General features: G+C 33.5%; 1 protein-coding gene across 2 annotated transcripts in view; it reads right to left on the bottom strand.

Annotated features, from left to right (window-relative positions):
* Sply (Sphingosine-1-phosphate lyase) overlaps nt 1–21,038 on the bottom strand; it is an 88,922-nt gene that overhangs the window by 52,555 nt on the left and 15,329 nt on the right. The window contains exons 5-7 of one of the 2 annotated variants that reach the window (XM_085817080.1): nt 14,047–14,138; nt 13,821–13,857; nt 3,659–3,766 (exon numbers count right to left, since the gene is read on the bottom strand). In XM_085817080.1, coding sequence (XP_085673206.1) covers nt 3,659–3,766; nt 13,821–13,857; nt 14,047–14,138 — 237 coding nt within the window. The remainder of the gene's footprint in view (nt 1–3,658; nt 3,767–13,820; nt 13,858–14,046; nt 14,139–21,038) is intronic. The other variant, XM_085817081.1, reaches the window with a different exon arrangement.

The raw sequence follows: 21,038 nt of genomic DNA, 5'->3' as shown, positions 1-21,038 counted from the left end.
ACAAGGAAGACCCCATTGGAATCAGAAAAAGCACTAGAGAAAGGAGACCTAAGACTTACTGTGGGGATCCAGTGTTATATAAAGCTGTTTGTGAAGAACAATCTGCCATCAAAATCTGTAAGAACCTAACAAGTGTAAAAGAAGCAATGAGTTCCCCAAACACAGAGATGTGGAAAGAAGCTGTGAATAAAGAATTGTCTAATTTGTACAAAAACCAGACATGGGAATTGGTGCCAAAGGCAGCAGGCAACCCATAGGATGCAAGTGGGTATTCAAAGAAAAACAATATGCAGAAGGAGAAATAATCAAATTTAAAGTTTGATTAGTAGCACAAGTCCCTGGTAGAGATTTTTCAGAGACTTTCTTCCCCTTTCAGAGACTTCAGAGCCCCTGTTGTAAAGATAAAATCTATAAGAATCCTTCTAGCCCTTGCTGTCGAGTTACAAATGAAAATTCATCAAATGGACATCACTACTGCCTATCTAAACGGCTTACTTAAGGAAGACATATACATGACACAACCTGAAGGATCTCAACAGCAAGGTAAACAACATCTGGTCTGCCATTTAAAAAAAGGTTTGTATGACTTAAAGCAACCAAGAAGACAATGAAATGAATGCTTTGATACTTTCTTGAAGAATTGTGGACTGTCATGCTCAAAATGTGATCCAGCATTTATTACCTTCCAAACAAAGCATTATATATTGGTATTTATGTAGATGACACCTTACATTCAGAAAGACAGGAAGAGCCCTTGAAACATTCTCTGATGCTGACTGGGGTGCTGACAAGGTCGACAGAAAGTCGTTCAGTAGATATATTCTGATCTTAGGTGGTGCTGCAATATCTTGGTGCAGTAAGAAGCAGTCTACTGTTGCTCTATCGTCGGCTGAAGCCGAATATGTGGCAATTGGCCTTGCTACAAAGGAAGTTTTCTGGATAAGGGGACTGTTGAAGTTTATCCCATCACCCTCAGTTATAAAAGTAGACAACCAAGCTGCTATGTTCATCACACAAACCCAAACTACATCTGAATGCAGTAAGCACATGGACATCAAGCATCACTTCATCCGTGACTATACTGAGCAAGGTGTGATTAAATTGGAATATGTAAATTTCGAGGAAAACATAGCTGATCTTCTGACTAAAAACATTTCAAAGACAGAGTTAACCAATTTGAGAAAATATTTAGGTTTTTAAAAATAGCCCTCCTATGTGTAATATAAAAAGTGCCTGTGTATGCTCATAACACTTGTAAATTTCTTTTAGCAATTTTTTTTTTTTTTTTTTTGTTCAGTTATGAAGAGTTTCTGTAAGTTCATTTTAAGTGAAAGGCAATAACTCACTTTAATATGCAAAGATGCAAAGATAATTTTTAAGGCACTTAGTTATAAGTAATTAGATTAGGTATTAGATAACCTTAGTCATATGGATTTACATGAACACTATCAAATTAAATTTATTTTTGAATATTATTTGTTAGAAAACCCCTATTAATACCACAATCTAATAAAATTTCACAGTTGAAAATACATGCAGTTTATGACACTGATTTTTAAACAATGTTAGGATAATTACACATTAAACATTTATGTTTTGTAGCAACAAAACAAAATAATTATGCTTCTTTTTAATTTGAAGCCTTGCCCAGACATTTGGGCTAATTTATATCGATTTCCTTCTCCTTAAGCATCTTTTCTAACAATTCGAAATTTGTCTCAATATGCAAAACAATGTTCTCATTAGTTTCTGCCTGCTTTATCTCCTAACTGTCAACCTCTCCACAATGTACTACCTATGAGGGTTTACTTGATTTGGTAAAAGTTAAATAGTCGCCCCCCCCCCCCCCCCGCCAACAGACGAAACAGATTATGGCTATGTCTGAAAGTAACTATAAATCAGAGGTTTAAATAAGCTTCTTATTTAAAAAGAACTTAAAACATAAAGGCATGTTCTTATGCTAACAAAATCAATTACAATTTGTGGTGATGTAATTAAACAAGAAGAGTCAAATTCAAAATAAAAATATGGACTAGTGGTCAATTAATTTCAGTTTAATCGGGTTCAATAACCTTCTCGTCATAATAAACTCAAATGTCAGCAGCGGTAATGGAAATTATCAGAGCTGATAGGAACTAATACAGGGAGCAAAGGGAGGTCAGAAACACACTCTTATATTACACTCCAAAAACTGTCTCAGTGATTTGCATTCTTCTAGTGAGAAAATAGAAATGGGAAATTATAGTAAAGGCTGAAATTGTTAACAACTGGATAATTTACATAATAATAACTACATATCTATGAAGAATAATTTTCTTTCTCTTTACATATTTAGTTCGTTTCTTCAACAAGTTTCCTTTTCACTTTAGAATTTTTGGATTTAATTAAAGATTTCTGTTATTCTAAAAGACAAAATGCATTTAGAATGTATGCGAAAAGCTGCTAAGTTTACTTCTTGAGTAATACGAACATTCAGAAGAAATATGAAATACATATTGTAAGGTCTGGTCACAGAGTTGGTGTGGCATTATTTTTAGAATTTAGTGACACACTGAGCAACAAAATATAGAAATGGCAAAACTTTTAGAATTTAGAGCAGACATAGGAAGCAGAATTTAGTATCCACAGAGACTGCATCAGATGGCAAAATTATGATGCACTGAGACATATTAGATGAATCTTTTGAATTGTCAGTTTTCAATTTCTTTCTATAATTTCCTGTCCATATGATAAGATTAGAAGCATTTTTGATATTTTCCATGCTTGTGTCTAGTGAAAAGTAGAGAAAGAGAAAACTGATGCATATTCTGAGAATTCTGAAAATTCTGAGAAATGGAGGAAAACTGTTACCATGAAAAAATTAAAAAGACGTTTAATTAATTACATAGCTATTTGGCTTTTGCTAAAAACTGCTTCGTAAATTGTGGTTTATAGCATTATACCATGCTTGTTTTTCAGATTCAAAACATTGCATAATATGTGGCCAAAATGGAACTTTATAATATGACAGTGAAAAATAAAAATGCTTTATTTTAATGTTATTTTTTAAATATAATTCCATTTATCAGTGTTAGAATATTCTAAAAAAGTTGCCAAAAATTTCCCAGATTTCGGAATTAAAAATTTTTCATACAAACTGATCTTGAAATCACCAAAATGTTGATAAGTCGCCAAATTTAGAATCATTTAATAAAAGAATTCACATCACCAAAAGTGGAAAGTTGTTTGAGAGCTCTTCATTACAAAAAATGAAATAATTTCGAAATGCTTATGTTTCACTTCTTGCTCACAAACTCGAGTATCCCACCAGTTATAATACAAATAGGAACAAATTATAACCCATGAACCCATTCAAAAAAATAACCATATTTGTCAATGAATTGACAAAAAATTTGGTGCAAAATGCTAATTCACACTCAAAATGGCAGTCGTAAAAACAGACAGAAATTTCAGATTATTAAAATTAAGGACCTTCTAACGATTTTGGCCAAAATTAAGGACTAAAAATCGATTCCAAAAAACTTAAGGATTTTTAAGGTCTCTTAAGGACCGTACGAACCCTGCTAACATTACTTAAAAAACTGGGCACCTAGCACCATCTCATGCAACCTGATAGTAGTCATTTACAGTAAATTACACAAACAGGTGAAATATTTACCATACATGTGTTTTGATCCACAGCACTTTTCATTGCCTTGAGATCAACTTTTGTTGTAAGGGGATCAAATTTAACATGTTTAACTTTAACTTTCAGTATCTGAGCAGCCTAAAAAATATATTAAGATAGAAACATTATTTACAATTACTAAAAAAACAAACATTAAAAAGAACCTAAATATAAGATTCATGAATGAGCATATAACACCCAACCAGGTAATATACTATTGACTATCACTGTTCTTTACATAAATAAATGACCTTTCAAGAACACAGAAAAAATGCATCATGACTTTGTCAGACAGCCTCATAGTACTGATGTTCTTGTAATAATGCTAGGATTCTTTCAGCCATTTCTTCTTATGACTTTTCAGTGCTGCTGTCATAATCTCATAAGCTTTGTCATAATCTCATATTTTCTGGGTTCTTTGAATTTCAGGATCCTGGATATACAGGTGACAAGTGACAGAGGGCACCAACTCCTGGTAGCAACTCCTTGCAGAGATTTGCAAGAACTGTCTCTGCTCAGCCATCAAGAGTTTATTGCAATAAAAATAATTTTGATATGACCAGACGGGGGCTGAGAGTGCATAAGTGGTACTTTGCGAATGATTTTTTTGTTTTTGTTTTTTTTTTTAATCTTAGTACATATTGAACACTTTCGTCTTACAAAAGTTAAGCATGCTTTCTAATTACAAATGTAGATTTAGAGCAAAATATACAATATATTTATTAAATTTATATATATTTAAACTATAACTAAAATTAAATTAAACAAAAAATATTTTTTCAGACAGCTTTATTGAAATTTTTCCAGTTCTTTTGATTCTGCACTACAAAATCTGTAAAGATCTCTGATTCTGCACTACAAAATCTGTAAAAGCTCAGGCAGCTCTCTCAAAAGCTATCTCTGGTAAAATGAAAGTAACAAACCTTTTAGTAGAAATAGAACAGAAAAACAAGAACCAGTGGAAAATAGCTAAGAAGTTGATTATACTTTTCCAAAAAGAGAGTGCTATCTTTCAAAACAGAAGTATAATGCTAAGAAGGTGAGGATACTCTGCCAAAAAAGAATGCTGCCATTCAAGCTGCTAGAAAATTGTTAAAAAGGTAGTACTGTTACTACTCTGTCAATGCGATCTTCGGCAACATCCACATTGTTAGCATATGCAACCACTTTGTATGTCCTGAATTAGCGCCAAGTATAGGATTGAATGTTAAGTTCCCGAGAATAGGACCCATGCAGCCAGCCATTTCCCTGGATTTTAGAGATCATATCGCTATTGTGCTACAATTAGGCAGTAGTTTGTCTGCCAGATTGTAAAAATTTTGTAGAGGTTGACTGGACATTTTACAGCTTTAGAGTGCTTGTTTGACAGCCGACCACCAAACAATTTAGAAGATATTTAGAAAGTGGGTCCAGGACTTTTTGCCGTTGCTATTTCACCATGGCTGTTTCGAATGTCAAGACATATTTTTCCTTACATGATTGCATTTTATCTTCTCGTATTATACTCGCATTAAATTTATTTAGTTCAATAATTCAGCTCCCCCCCCAGATGGTATAGTGGTTAGGGGAGCCTGACTGCGATACCGAAGGGCCTGGGTTTGAATCCCAGAGAAGGCATGATTGTAACTGTCCATCCCTTCATAGGAGGCAATGGTGGCCCACCTATTAGGTGCCTCCGTAATAAAGAGACCACTACATATGGCCTTAGTATAGATTAATGGACTCTGTTACAAAACTGTAACTGTTCACAATCTGCCATTGGAAAAAAAAGTTTAATAATTCTGTTTACCTTTTGTATATACTTAATGAAGGTTGCTTTTAATATATAAAACTATTTACAAGCATGAGATACAGTACAAAGTACGAGATCCGGACTCATGGGAACTTCGGTGATTTTGGATTTTTCCGGATATTAGATCATCAATTTAAATCTAGTAAGACGGCAAGTTGAAATTACAAAATAAAAATTTGAAATCATGATTTATGGAATAATGAAGCCTTTATGATCTAAAGGGTATCAAAATTTATCAAAAAAAAAAAAAAAAAAAAAAAAAAAAAAAAAAAAAAAAAAAGCTTAATATTTGTTAATTAAACATTTCTTTGAATGTAAATTGTTTAAGTTGCTTTGTTTTTTGTGCTAATACTTTCTCTTCAATTCTATAGACAGACATAATCTCTTGTTCAGTTCCAAAGTTCAAGTACTACAGTTGCTGTGTTGAGAATATCGACTAACTTATCAATTGAAATTTTTTCGTTTTCAATAACCTCTCTGTCACCTTAAATTTTGTCTTCCCTCTTCTGACACCAGTTGCTGCGTTATTTTCTTCCTTCACATTCGTACGGGGTTTGTAGATTTGGAGTGAATAACGACGATACTTGATGAAGTATCGAAACACACTTCATTAGCCAGTATCGTCAGGACAGCTCCAAAACACGTTTTACAGTCGTCAATGAACTACTATAAACACGCTGACACGATCAGCGACACAGCCTTTAGGTTATCAGGCTATCACGGTGGAGACAGCTTCCTGCAAAGCAACTGACTCTGCTTTCCGGAGTACAGCTCCCGACTCTGCTTAGTCTTTCTCAGAACTCCACGTACTCTCAAGACTCTCTACGCTACAACTCGCGATGCACTCGATGACACACAGAGCACAGCTCCTGACTCTCGGTTTAGTCATTTCCGGAGCTGAACGCACTCTCTCGACGATGCACTAAGAGAATCCTTCGGTGCACTCGGCGACCCACTCGGCACTCGTTGCCTGGCTGTCAACTTGATCGACTCCGCACGGCTTGCTAGACGAGACGCACTCACTAACTGACTGCGGACTAGTAGGGTTTATATAGTTTTTGGCTTGTGTTCAGGACATTCTGGGGTAAACCGGTAAGAATTCGTTCCAGAAGGTTCTCAAACCGTCCATGGTATATCGCCAATTTTGTCGCCAAATGGGTGATTTCTCGCCAAATGTGGCAACCCTGCCTTCCTTTTGCCATTTTTATGGCAACCCTAAAACTGCTTTGCAGGGAAGCCATCTCACCGTGCCTGTACATTTCGTAACAATATAATAAATAATCAGGGATATAAAATACTAGTAGGTGAATGTTTCGGTTTGAGATGTATGCCAAGCAGATACTCAGCTACAGAGCAATATTATTAAGCTCACAAATTTATGCTTACTAATAATTGTTTATTCATAATGAGATATTTTATTTAAGAGAAATTAAGAAACAGAATTTTTAAATGAAAATCTACACGTTTTACTATGGAAGGAAAAATCAAATATGCACGCGTAAAGAATGCAGAAAAAAAAAAAAAAAAAAAAAAAAAAAAAGTGTGTGGCTTTCCGGATTTTAGATCATTCTGGATTTGGGACATTCGGATCTCAGACTTTGTACAGGGTTGCCACTCAAACAGGAGAATGAAATTCCCTGACTTTTCCAGGTTTTCCAGGTGTGTTTCAAGAAAATTCCAGTCTAACCGCGTAATGTACGTTGGCTGTGCTAAGAGGTAAATTAATTATGGTATTACTTGTATTGTGTAGCAAATTCACTTAATTATTCAATAAATCCCAGAGGACATTTATTCTTAATTATTCTTGGTACACTTTGTTTGATAATTTTGTTTAGTTTTCCACTTAAGAAACTTAATAAAATTTAAGATATATATATTGGATAACAAATGTATGTTTTATTTAATTATTACTCATGATCATCACCAGTTCAACATGGGGCTAATCCGGTCCTTATAAATCACAACACAATGCTAAATAGTTAGGTTAAATTTTAGGTAAATTTAATTTGCGTGAGGTATGTTCTTAAAAGGCACCTTAACACTTGAAAACACAAATATAATTATAATAGTTGTTGTTTTCTCCACTGAAGATTGAGATTAGAATCTTCCCAATCTGGAATAAAATAAGGCTTTTTTTGCAGACATTCTGCAGCTAAACGAAAGAAAGAAATCTATTTTAATAAATTGAGGTATTTTATATTTATTTCGCAGCATACGTAAGGAAAAAATATGTGCATTAAATTTCGTGATGGTATGTCATCATACTGCTATAATTAATTTCAGGATTATGCCAGAGAAAATTTCCTGAAATTTGGAAATATTATTTACTAATAATAAATAAATTTAGAGGGAAGAAGCAACATTAAATTATATGAATAACTTAAAAATAATTACTTAAAAATTGAATTAGAATAATCATCTATATTTTAGCAAATATAGTTATATTACATGGCTAGCCTAGATGACTGATTACTATTTTTTTATTTTACTGCAAAATGGCAAGGTATTTATTAAAAAGAAAAAAAAAAGGTTTAAAAAGATTTTGCGGTAAAATTCTAGTATACGGTAAGGCTTTGGCACGATTTTGAAAATTGTCGCCAAGACCAAAATGACCCGTTTACTGCGCATCAAGATGTCGCCAAATCCCATTATTATTCTAACCAAAGAACGTCTATGTAAAGAAGAAAAGGTTCCATACAAGTAAAATGCTATTACGCCGCTAGAATGCGGAGGGAAAATTTGCTAAGGGATTTGGCGACGGAACCTGGCGGTCAGAATTTCCCTCTCCGCGATGTGTACAGGAAATTGAGAAACACGTGTTAAGAAGAAACGCTCTTTGACAAAAAGAAAACTACGAAAATCCGTTTTTAAATTATTGCGAAAAATCCAAGAAGAAACGTTTTATCAAAGCCGTTTCTTCTTGGATTTTTCGCGATAATTTTAAAAACAGATTTTCGTAGTTTTTTTTTTTTTTTTTCTCTGAAAATAACTAATCCATGAATTAATTTACTTGCGCCAAAAAATATTTTATTTTCCTTTAGAGTTTAACCACTTGCGCTAAGACTAAACTTCACGGTTGCGGCGCCGTGCGCTACAATATAACAAGCGGTAAAGTGTCTCATTTACGCCGCTCCGCATCTGCGAGTGCAATCCAGAGCTGTAACTCGAGAAATAAACAATCTCGTTGTTAGGCGACGTGTGCACCACGTTATTTTCATTTTTGCGATAAATGCTTATCGACGTGGTGTTCACGTCGCTCGCGGTTTGAGACAAAAGCATCTTGACGTGCGTGGCACGTCTTTTTAGCGCAAGTGGTTAAAGAAATTTTAAACGATATTCATTTTATGAACTCTTGATAACGTGACCTTCGAACTTCGACACCGGTTTCGAGCTTTGGTGACAGATATATCAGACATGCACAGCTGTTTCCCTCTATGATGGAACGGAGCCACAGCCACGTCTGTTGCAGAGAGGTTTTCCTTCTTTACAATACATATTCTTTGATTCTAACCTCCATAGTACCGTATACTAGGATTAAACCCATTTTGTTTTATACGAGAACAGGTACTTTCTTTAGTTCATGCACTGCACATGCGATTCTCGAGAATATTGGAAACCAAAAGTTGCGAGAAAGTTGCTTTGCCTTTCTAAAAGACAATCAAATTGGAGCTGCGAAAATTGGCTCTATGCCAGCTACCCGAATGACACTCACGTGATACATAATTCGCCAGTTAAGTTACCTCTTCCGACGTCGGCGCAAAAATCGCTTTTTTTGGCGGGATCGTTGTATGAACTTCCCTGACTTTTCCAGATTTTGACAAAAATACTTAAATTCCCTGACTATTTTGGTCAATTTTCGAATTCCCTGACTTTTCCCGGTTCTCCAGGTAGCGTGGCAACCCTGTTTGTACCGTATAAAGAAATTACACATAGTTGGAAAATTATGCCAGTATCAAAGAGAACTGGGGCTAAACTTCTGATATAACAGAAGTTTTATTATAAATTTTAAAATTATGCGGGCATGATATTTACATGATTCGTCAAAATTCCTTGAAACTTTAATCGGCTAGTTCAGAGAAATCACTCATACAAGCAGGATATTCACATTCTTATGAAATATGAATGGAAAACAGAATTACTTTGGAATATTGTCAGCACATTACTTTCTTAAAATTAATATCTCATGTATAATGGTGTATTTGTATAACACTGTACACAAAAACATTTTATACACTCTTTTGAAGAAAAATCGAAGCACCATGAAGGAAGCGGTTGTTTTTGATGAAACTGAATGTGTGCATAGCTCTTACACAGATAATAAAATGATTAAAAAATCAAGGTTATAGTACCTGTTCATGGCTCACAATCACCCATTGAGTGTTCAAATTAGTAGTTGGTCGAACCGCCCCTGGCGGCAAAGCATGCTTGAATTCGTCGAGGGAAGGAGTGGTAGAGGTTCCTAATGTCATCCTATTGTCACTCCAGATCTGCAATATTTTGTGGTTCCCGAATCTAGCAGCCTATCATGCTCCAGACATTCTCAATTGGTGAAAGGTCTGATGACCTTGCTGGCCAAGGAAGAGTACGAACCGCATGGAGACAGTCCAGAGATATGCGAGTGGTATGTAGCCTGGCATTATCTTGTTGGAAAATGGCCCCAGGATGACGTGCTATGAAGGGTAATGCAACCGGCCGCAGAATAGTATCAACATATCTTTGAGCTGTTAAAGATCTACGGAGGATGACTAAAGATGACCTGCTGTCATAAGAAATAGCGCCCCACACCATCACACCAGGGATTATGGCTGTATGCCTTTGTAAAACAAAAGCTGATTGACCGCTCACCCCGTTCCTCTCCAGACACGAACACGGCAGTCAATCAGCTTCAAGAGTGAAGTGGGATTCATCGCTGAACAGTATGCGATGCCAGTCTGATGGCAGCCATGATGATCGGCTGCGACACTACTCCAGACGACTCAGCCGATGTTGTGGGATCAAAGGCAAACATCTTAAAGCCCTCTGTGAGAGTAGCCCCACCTCAGACAAGCGCTGTGAGATGGTGGATGGTACCACGAGTAGTATAGACGTGGCTGTAGTGTGTTTGATAGTCGACAATGATACCATTGGGGTGGTTTGGAATACAGTCATCCTATCTAGCCTTGCATTTATCTTGCACTAGCGAACAGTCATCCTATCTTGCCTTGCATTTGTGATCCTTGGCCTTAAAGAGCCTTCATTTCATTGGCAATTTCCTAGTAGCAACCACTGCTGCCAAAATCTTTGCACAGTAGCGTCTGTACACTGCAGGTGGCGGCCTATTGCTCGGTATAACCACCCAGCTTCATGGAACCCTACAATATGAGCACCTTCAAAGTCATTTAGCTTTCTGTAAAGTCTTCGATATTGCCGTAATGGCACCTTTAGTTGCTTCTTTACGGAATTACAATGGCAGCAACAAAAAAAATTAAACTTTCCACCTCTGTTACTGGTTTTATATTTCCTGTTCATTTGCCTGTAAACTTTGATCATTTGCATGTTCGATCAAGATGTTTTTGCATACCAAATTTCATAATGATTGCAAAATTCCTTCTTGGTGCTTTTTTTGAAAAAGAGTGTATATTATTTTATTTATATATTATTTCTAAAAAATTTAATTGACTAGTTCAAAGAAATCACTCATACAAGCAGGAAATTCACATTTTTATGAAATTTGAATGGAAAACTGAATTAATTTGGAATCTTGTCAGCACAATACTCTCTTTTAAAATTAATATGTCATGTGTAACAATGTATTTGTATAAAATTGTACAGAAAAACATTTTATATATTATTTTCTATTAGGGTTAACAAGTTTTCAAACCCGTTTTTAAAAAATCGATTTTTAAAGTGAGAGAATTAAAAACCCAGATAGCTGTCATTCCTGGTGGCCTGACTAGCCAATTGCAGCCTTTAGATGTATCAGTGAATAAACCCTTTAAGGAAAAAGTGCGAGAACGACGGAACAAGTGGATAGGAGAGCCACATCACACCCTCAGGTAGAATGAAGCGGCCCTCTATGGGTGCGAGTGAGTAAAAAGATCTTGTGAGGGCGTAAAGGCTGAAGTAATTGTTAAGTCCTTTAAGAAGTGCAGAATCAGTAATGCTTGACGGAACAGAAGATGACGCATTATTCGAAGAAGATTATACTAGCGATGACGGAAACAGTAGTGATGACGATATTCTCGTTTTCGATGATGATGATAGTGAAAAGTATTTTAATCGTTTTGAAAGTGATTAAAGTCTAATTTCATGATAGGCAACATTTTCCTTGTTTTTGTTGTTTTTTTGTTTTTGCTTTATTTTGTATTATGTTTGATTTCTTGCCGTTCATTCATTTATTCATTACTGAAATTTACGTATCATGTTCAAAATAGCTTGCCATTTGTTAATTTTCCTTAATAAAAATATGATTGGTAATTGCATGGAATGATTGTTTATCTGGCTTTTACGAAACGCGAGAACTAAAAGAAACCACATTTTAAGTTATTGTGGTACCGCGCTGTCGCGCGGACTATTGAAACTTTTTTCCCTTGTGTGTGGCCTTCTAAATAAGGGTGCATCTTATATACCATCAAATACGGTAATTAAGTTTTTTGCTGACAAAAAGCAGAAGTTCTATTAACATGGAATTATAATACTGCCTGAATGACGGCAAAAGATCATCAACAAAAATAGACAATATCTATTAATAAATATTTCTTTAGTAAATAATTTAATAAAATTATATTTTCAAGTAAAAATTTTAAATTTTTCTTCTTATTTAATATCTGCAATCATTTAGTTCTCAACCCTATAAAATATTAAGATCATATAGCCTACTTAAAAATTATATATTAAAAATGCATATTCTGCATAAATATTTGATAGCTTAGGAATTGATTAATTTTTGTAAGTTTGGTAGTCTGAATTAGTGCATTTTACTCCCACTGCAATTAAATTTAATAATTATAAAGCCATGTCAACATTATTTGAGAACAGAAAATTTGAAAAACTACTTAAAAGACAGTTTAAAATAAAAGAATCTCAATCCAATCCATTTCCTAAAAAAACAAAACATAAATATATATCTACAAGTATTACAGCATACTCTCAAAAAATACAGAAGCAACAGTAAAATTTTTTTCAAGAAAATTAATAGAGTAACAGAAAGTGTCTAAATATTTAAAGTAATATATAATTAAAAAATTATTACATTAAAAAATGTGGTCCTTTCTACACCGCCTCCCCACAAAGTATTCATAAGGCAATGCAATATGCTGCAAAAATACTATGTGGCAAGCAATGATATCCAAAAAAATTTTTTTGTGGTAATCGAGATATAGACGCAAAAGCAGCAAGCATGCACTTTAGTACACTTGGATTTCCACCTTCCAAATGTGATGGTCATTTTTCTGAACAGTTTTGGTTTTTCCACTGGTAACTTTTTGTTTTTTATGAATCATAATGCGACTGTGGAGTCTGCTGGAAATGCAAAAGTTTCGTTTCTTCAAAAACATGGCTTTTGCCCAATATTACAGAGTACAAAATTTCACGTTCTATGAAGTTGCACTTTTTAAGTGACTGAATTTTATTGAAATACAGTATGAAAAATTTCAAGCAAAAGGTTAGATTGTAGTTTGAAAATTAGTTTGAAGATAGCCATAGCTCTTTTACAACAACCACTTGCGTCAGTTATTGTTGGGCAAAAGAATATATGTCATTGAAGTTCTGTGAAGAACTGGAATTATCCTCAAACATAACTAAGGATGGATGTAATGGTTTTTTATAATTAAGGATGGATGTAATGGTTTTTTATAACTAAGGATGGATGTAATGGTGTTTTCTAATTGTGCACAATGTCAAATCTGTACAATTCTCTGATTTTTTTAAAGCTAAGATAGATCACTATGTGTCCGGGGGGACAGCATGTTCAAAGGCAAATTTTTTTAGTTGTCTGACTTTTTTAAAGCAAAAACTGATCACTGTGTACATTAGAACAGCACACACACACAAAAATAAATAAATAAAAAATTACATAAGAAAAAGGAATGTATTTTATTATGCATGTTTCTGAATTTTAATTTTATTGACTAATTGTTTTTTTATGAAATTCTTAGTGCACAGACATTCTGAAAACTGCTGTTGCCTTTTGTGTATCAGTTTTGTGAAAAATAATTCACTAGACTTCTCTGGAGGAAGGTGCAAATAAATTGAATGAAATAATCAGAAATTACCAAAAAATTAAAAAAATCATCAATAAGAAGCCCTTTATGTTGAGTTACTAAAACAAATCAACTTATTTTAATGATACAAACTATGAATATATCATAATTTCTAATTTACCTTGTCAAAAGCTGCATGAGCTGTTACTGGTATTACCCTACAAATAATAAGTTTTCTGCCATTAAAAATAGTCAAGATAATAATACATATTACAGAAAATATATACAGCAAACAATACATGTTATAAAATAAAATGATCTAGAAATTTAAACAAGACAAATTTAAGTTATACAAAATACTGAATTTTTAAACCTGAAATATTTTGAAGCAAAACAGTTTGACTTACATATTTGGATTTTTTATACCCTTCTCAAACTTGGCAAAATCTCTATATGCTTTACAAGCAAGAAAAATACTTTCAGTTCCACCACTTGTAACCTATACATAAAATTAACAAAATCTATGCAATCAGAACACTTTTAGACATATTAATTAAGTAAAGACATATATGTATTAATAAAAATTTAGTTTAGTGATGTGGAAAAGATGAGATAATTATGGCAACAATAATTTCATTTAATAAAAGACAGCTGTGAGCATTAACAGATTTTCTTCTTCTTTCTTTTTCTTTTTTTCCATAATTCGTTAAATAAAACTTGATAAAGGCGATATATAAAATGAAAAAACAGGTGCACACTTTTTTTAAAAATTACAAGCTATGTTTCTCAAAACTATAGTCGACAGCAGAACAAAAAAAAAGTAAATAACATTTGAAAGGCTTCAGATTTTATATTATGACCAAAGGTAAATTTTTTAGCATTTTGTGTGTTACCTTTATTTATTAAATATCATGTTCTACGTACTCAAACCATAAAACTCAGTTCAACAGCAATATCGCAAAATAATTTTTAAATAAGCATATCTTTAGAATTTCCAATACAGTCCTGCACGCTGCAGATAAAAATTATTTTCCCCCATACAGTGTTGCCATTGGTGACTTTTAGTTTGTTAATAAAAATTTGCTAAAGTGTTACAAAATATGAAAGCGATAAAAAAAATTTCAAATTCAAATTACGGCTTCCAGATGCTCATATTCTATGGAAGATTACGTTATTCATATTTTGATGGCTCTAGGTACCGTTGTTTTTATCACAATGCGAGAAACGTACATACATTCATGCAGATTCTTCATTATTTAATTTCTTTAAATATAATACAGGGCAATAATATTTGCAGGCAACAATTTGAAAAGTGAAACAACGCTTATCGTGAATCGACGCAAAATGCCAAAACGATAATAATAATCCTTCTGGGCAAATTGCACCTTTGGATGAGTGGATATGTTCCCAAGACAGAAGGAAGCATGAAAAATGGGATGATTATAATATGAATATTAGATTAAGAATAGAAAAGTTACACAGCATAAAAAACACAACTTAACGTGACCATGATTAATCATAGTACTTTTGATAACATTAATCGAATAACATAATTAAACGAAGACCTTCAAAACAGTAATTGAATTTAACTAATTTAATACAAATATAATCAGAAACATATAAATAGGTACTTTCACAACATTTTATTTAGGAACAGGCAAAAATTTGTTTATGGCCAAAAAAAGCCATCATAGTAGATATTTTCATACATTTTCTTTTCCAGGAGCATGGAAAGGGGGGGGGAAGAATCCTGCAGAAGTTTGTTTTGCTCCTGAAGAGAGGAACTTGTGCCTGACCATCTTCAAAATGCACTCCAAATTAAAGGTTTTTTAAAAAAGTGGAAAAAAAAAACTTTTTTAAAAATGGTTGCTTAACATAGAAATCAAGCTGTTGGGTGACTTGATCCCTTACTTGGCAACATTTCTCTATCACTTGTAATTTTTATAATATATTTTTACCTTATTTGGCAACTTTATTTAAGTTTAAAAATGTAATTTATAACAAATTGATCAAATTAATCAAAATGTTGATACAATAAGTAAAGTATTTTCCATATTTTCACATACAAATGGGAGGGATTTCAGTAATTTCGTAATATCCAAATGAAAACATTAACCACAATCATATTAACTGTAATGCTTTATTTCTATTGATTAGTTACAAACTTTGGTTTGAATATTTTTAAAATACTGTTGGATAGAAGACTTCACTTTCACTTTTGAAGTTATTCAAATATATGCATCATTAGTGTTACATAAAAGTGATATAACAGGAATTAGTTTTGAAATAATGCACTTCAATAATACAAATTAAACTATTACCTTACATACACTCTCAAACACAGTATAATATTTGAAATCCAGATATCCAATATTGGGAATGATCTACGATCAGAACCTCTGCACCACCAGCCAAAAAAATAAAAATAAACAAAATAACCAGGGGGGGGGGGAAATCTGAAGGCTTTCAGATAAGGGGCATTTTTTAATCTTTACTTATTAAATATCATGTTCTTTACACTTAAACCATAAAATTCAATTCAACAGCAATATCACAAAATATTTAAAACAACATATCTTTAGAATTTCCAATACACAGTCCGTGTGCTAGAGATAATTTTTTTTTTTTTTTCCCCCGTACAGTGTAGTAAGGCAAATTTTTAGAATTCATCAGAAGTTATTCTTTCGTTAAGTGAAAGAAAGCAATAAGCTGCTTTATTGAATCTTAAAGGGCAAATAAAATTACCCTTAATAAAGACTGTAATGTCTAACAAAGCTAAATCAACATATAACATAGGAAAATAAATTAGTTTACTGAGGAAAGCTTAAATTGCAAATGTATATGAATATATTGACAATTTTGAGCTTTTAAATTTTTCTAAATTTTAAAGTATTAAACTCTTTGGCGTTCTAGAATCTAATACTTCCTTACTTATGTACAGCTTCTGATGCTATCGAATTTCAATGTTTTTAGAAAAGTATACTGTTCGCCTCATTTAGAAAGTAAAAATAAATCTTTATTTAAATAAAATAATTGAAATCTTTCAGATTTTAACGGTCATACGAAAGGGTTTGCTGAAGTGCTTTATGCTCCTGCTGAGCTCCAAGTCTACCAGCCTGCTGTTGAACTCACTCCTACTAACCACTTTTTTTGGTCTTTTTAGCTTTATTTTTAATCATCATTATCTTCATGCTTACGCCACATAAAAAAATTTCAAAAGCAGTACAGCAGTATATGCTTAGAATTCTCGATGCAGCGTCAAGTGCTGGCACATATTTTTTGTTTTTAATTCTTTCCTCAGTTTTCTTACTAAGATGGATTTATACAACCTTTTTTATTTGATCTTTTTATTAATAAATTTTTGTGAGTTTATTCATTAAAAATGACGCTCTTGGCACTTACACCAGATACAATTCAACAAGAAATCCCAAAATACTTAAAAACAGCATGTCTTTAGAATTTCCGACAGACAGTGTCGCATGGAGGAGATAAAAATTTTTCTTTTCAGTACAGTGTTGCTACTACTCACTTTGAAATCATTGAGTTTGTTAATAAAAAAATTCTTTAATGTTTAACAAAATATGATATAGCTTATAAAAGAAATTCCAAATTTGAGCTTCCAGATGCCTATGATGGAGAATTCCAGATGCCTATGATGATGAATGGAGAATTACATTATTCAAAATTTGATGTCTCTAGGTACCGTCGTTTTTTCACAGTGCGAGAAACATACATATATTCATGCAGATTCTTTATTATTTTATTTCTTTAAATATAATGCAGGGCTCTAATATTTCATGCCAACAATTTGTAAAGTGAACCAACATTTATAGTGAACCGACGAAAATGCCAAAACGAAATTAACAGCTCTTTTGGGCAAATTGACCCTTTGGGCTAAAAAAAAAAAAAAAAAGGAGATTTTATAAAGTCTGGGAATACAGAGTATAATAACAAAAGGAAGCAAGTCTGCAGTAAATAGGATTTTCCTCCAGTCTAACTGAGAATCCTGCATGTCACTTTCAAACCCCTGCTGGCAAAAAGTCACACAACCATCAATCACAATGCATTGATTGACATTGCACTAAGGTTGGCTTATGGCTTACTTTATGTTCTTAAGTGGTTGTGGGGTAAGCATTGCCAGTGTTAAACAGAGCAATCTCTGCAGGTCCTAAATTCTGCTACAAGTAACTTCTACCAATTTCTATTGCCCTGTGTCTGATAATTCTGCCATCCCTAATTTTTGCTGCTCAGTTATAATCTTCTAAATTTTTGCCACCCCTAAATTCTGACAGCAAGGATCACACTGGTTGCACATGTTCTGGCACCAGTACCATGGGGGATTAGCATTTCTCTATCAGACCTAAAGAATTTGTCAAGCCAAAATGCTGTTATGTCTACATGGCATTATACTAGATTTAAACTAATCTTAAATCTGAAATTGCTTATGTATATATATATATATATTATGTGTGTGTCTTGACTTTGCTTTTAAAACTTTCAAGTTCATACAGTTCTACCACATCTTTTTTAAAGCAACATCTGTACTTTATCACCACTGGTATACTTAATCATCCAATAAATATGGTGTGGATATTTCAAATACTGCCAAAGGCTTATGAAGCACCCACTTTAACAAAGAAGTACCCAGATTTCAGATACATGTTATAAAACTGCAGGTATTCTGTGTAAAATTGCCATTATTATATACATTCAATATAAACATTCAAGGATTGATAAAAATATTCATAATTTAGATTTTAAGGTTATGATATGAAACAGGTGACTATAACAAAAATAACTGGTGATTTGAGAAGTAATTATTTTCACAATAACTAATACAATTACAAAAAAAAAAATTAAATCAAAATATATATATGCCTAGTATTTTTGCGCATTAAGCTGCTGAAAAATTATCAGTAAAGCCATAAAGTAAGAAATTATGGGGCATTACTTGTTTGAAAAGTTTTGGTTTTAACATTTTTAAAATTCTTTATTGCATTTATAGGAATTTTTTTTAATTTATTAATTCCGAATTTCAATTTTTGGTCTTTGTGAAAAATTAGTTAACCAATTTTTCACAAACACCAAAAACTGAAATTCATTAATAACATGCATGTATATATAAACATATGTTACTGTGAAAAACCGAAATTCGAGAACGTCGACTTTCACTGGAGAATGTCAACATTCACCAAATACGTCGGTGAAAGATCGAATATTGCATTGCATTCTTGTATATTCGGGCCTTCATCGGTGTATGTCAACAATCACAGATATGCTCTGGTGTAGGTCGGAAAGAGAAGGGTACATGTACGTGCTGTCATTGCAAAAGAAAGTGTTCCACAAATAAATGCAATTGTAAAAGCAAGGACCTCTTGTGCAATTCAAAGTGTCCTAATAGTTTAAGTTGTTGCAGTAAATAAGATTTGAATCACGTAATTTAGTAAGTTTTTAACTTCTATTATTTTCCTTTCTCATTTTGAATGTACTGTGTGTTTTAAGTTCTTATGTTCTCATTTTAAGTCTCAAGTGCGTTTTTGCATTTTTTCGAGACTGAATTACGAAGAAGAAAATATAATATTCTTATATGTTCAACATTCACCATTAGCACATGGTGAATGTCGACGTTTACCGGTGTAAGTCAGAAATAAGAGTATTTGGAAAATATTTCAGACATGCACCAAGCGACTACATTTACCGGTGAAAGTTGACATTCTCCAGATTTCGGTGTTTCACTGTAACACACATACATGTGATAATTGCTGTAAATGATTTGAGGATTTGAATATAGTGTAGATACATCAGATGATACAATGATGGGGAAAAAAATTGCAGACATTAGTGTAGATAACAAGACAAAATTTTATTTCTTGATAACTAATTCTGAACACATATATTCTCATTTACACATTGCTATGAATGTGATATGCACCTCAGAATTTTTCATAGCATATATTTTTTCAAACAATGGAAGACATAGAAAACAGAGCGATGCAACAGTACACTTTAGCATAGCAAGAGTAGAGCAGATAAAAGTGAGTGTGCATTTCAGCAAAGAATATTTAAAGAGTTGAATCCTTTGCTTAAATACACACACACACACATATATGCAAGATTGTTACGTTTAAGGCGTTCGTGCGATTTTGAGTGAATAACGACGACACTTGATGAAATATTGAAACACACTTTATTTACCAATATTAATCAGGACAGATTCAGAACACTTTTACAGTTGTCGAAGATCTACTATAAACATGCTGGAACAATCAGCGACACAGCCTTCACATTGTAACGATAGAGATAGCTTCACTGCAAACCACCAGAGTACAGTTCCCGACTCTGCTCGGTTGTTCTCAGAACTCCACATTCTCTTGAGACTCTCCACGCTACAACTCGAGATGCACTCGACGACACACAGAGAACAGCTCCCGACTCTTTGGTTTAGTCGTTCCCGGAGCTCAACACACTCTCTCGACAATGCACTAACCGTGATACACTAAGAGACTCTTCAATGCATTCGACGACCACTTGGCACTCGCTGCCCGGCTCTCAACTTGATTGACTCATTCCGCACGGATTGTCTAACTCAAGACTAACTATCTCGCACTCACTCTCCGCATACCAGCAGGGTTTATATAGTTTTGGGCTTGCGTTCAAGAACATTTGGGGCTAAACAGGTAAGAATTCGTTCCAGAAGGTTCTCCATCCGTCCATGGCATATCGCCAATTTTGTCGCCAAATGGGGCAACCCTGCCTTCCTTTGCCATTTTATGGCAACCCTAAAAGTGCTTTGTGGAGAAGCTATTTTACCATGCCTGGACATTTCGATATGATGTCTATGTTAAGATATAACTGGCGACCTTAACATAGACTATTCTGAATTTTATGTTCTCCAAGTTCATCCTTTCTCTCAAATTCGAGATATTTCCAAATTACATAACACTGCTTGAAAAAGATAACTAAAACTATAATTAACCAATCATGGCTTAGCTTCACATATGCACCTGCGTAGTATAAATATTGCATCGCAAGCAATGACACCTTCCTTTTTTCCTAACTTTTGCCATGCAACAACTCTGTGCCGCTTATGCTGTCTAAGATACTTACGTTGTACCTTTAAAAAGTGTACATCAAAATTTATTGTATTCAACGATGATTGAAAAGTAATTTGTCTGACAAAGAGATGATGTGTAAAAATAGAGAATGGTGATTCTTCAATTCAGTTTTGTTAGCTGCTGAGTTTTCACCCTCAGCCTCTACGAGTGCATTAAAATGTTATATATATATAAATAATGCAAAGTAAAATAAAATAAAATAAAAATCTGAAAGGTTTCAGATTTTAAATTACATCCAAAGGGGTGGTCTTTTAACATTTTGTTTTATTTGAAAGACTTTATTT

Source organism: Stegodyphus dumicola, chromosome 5 (genome assembly GCF_044657685.1).
Source record: "Stegodyphus dumicola isolate Sdum_Otavi_A_Nest chromosome 5, ASM4465768v1".
Lineage (NCBI taxonomy): Eukaryota > Metazoa > Arthropoda > Arachnida > Araneae > Eresidae > Stegodyphus > Stegodyphus dumicola.
The sequence above is the reverse complement of the archived record's forward strand: the minus strand, read 5'-3'. Positions and strand labels throughout refer to the sequence as shown.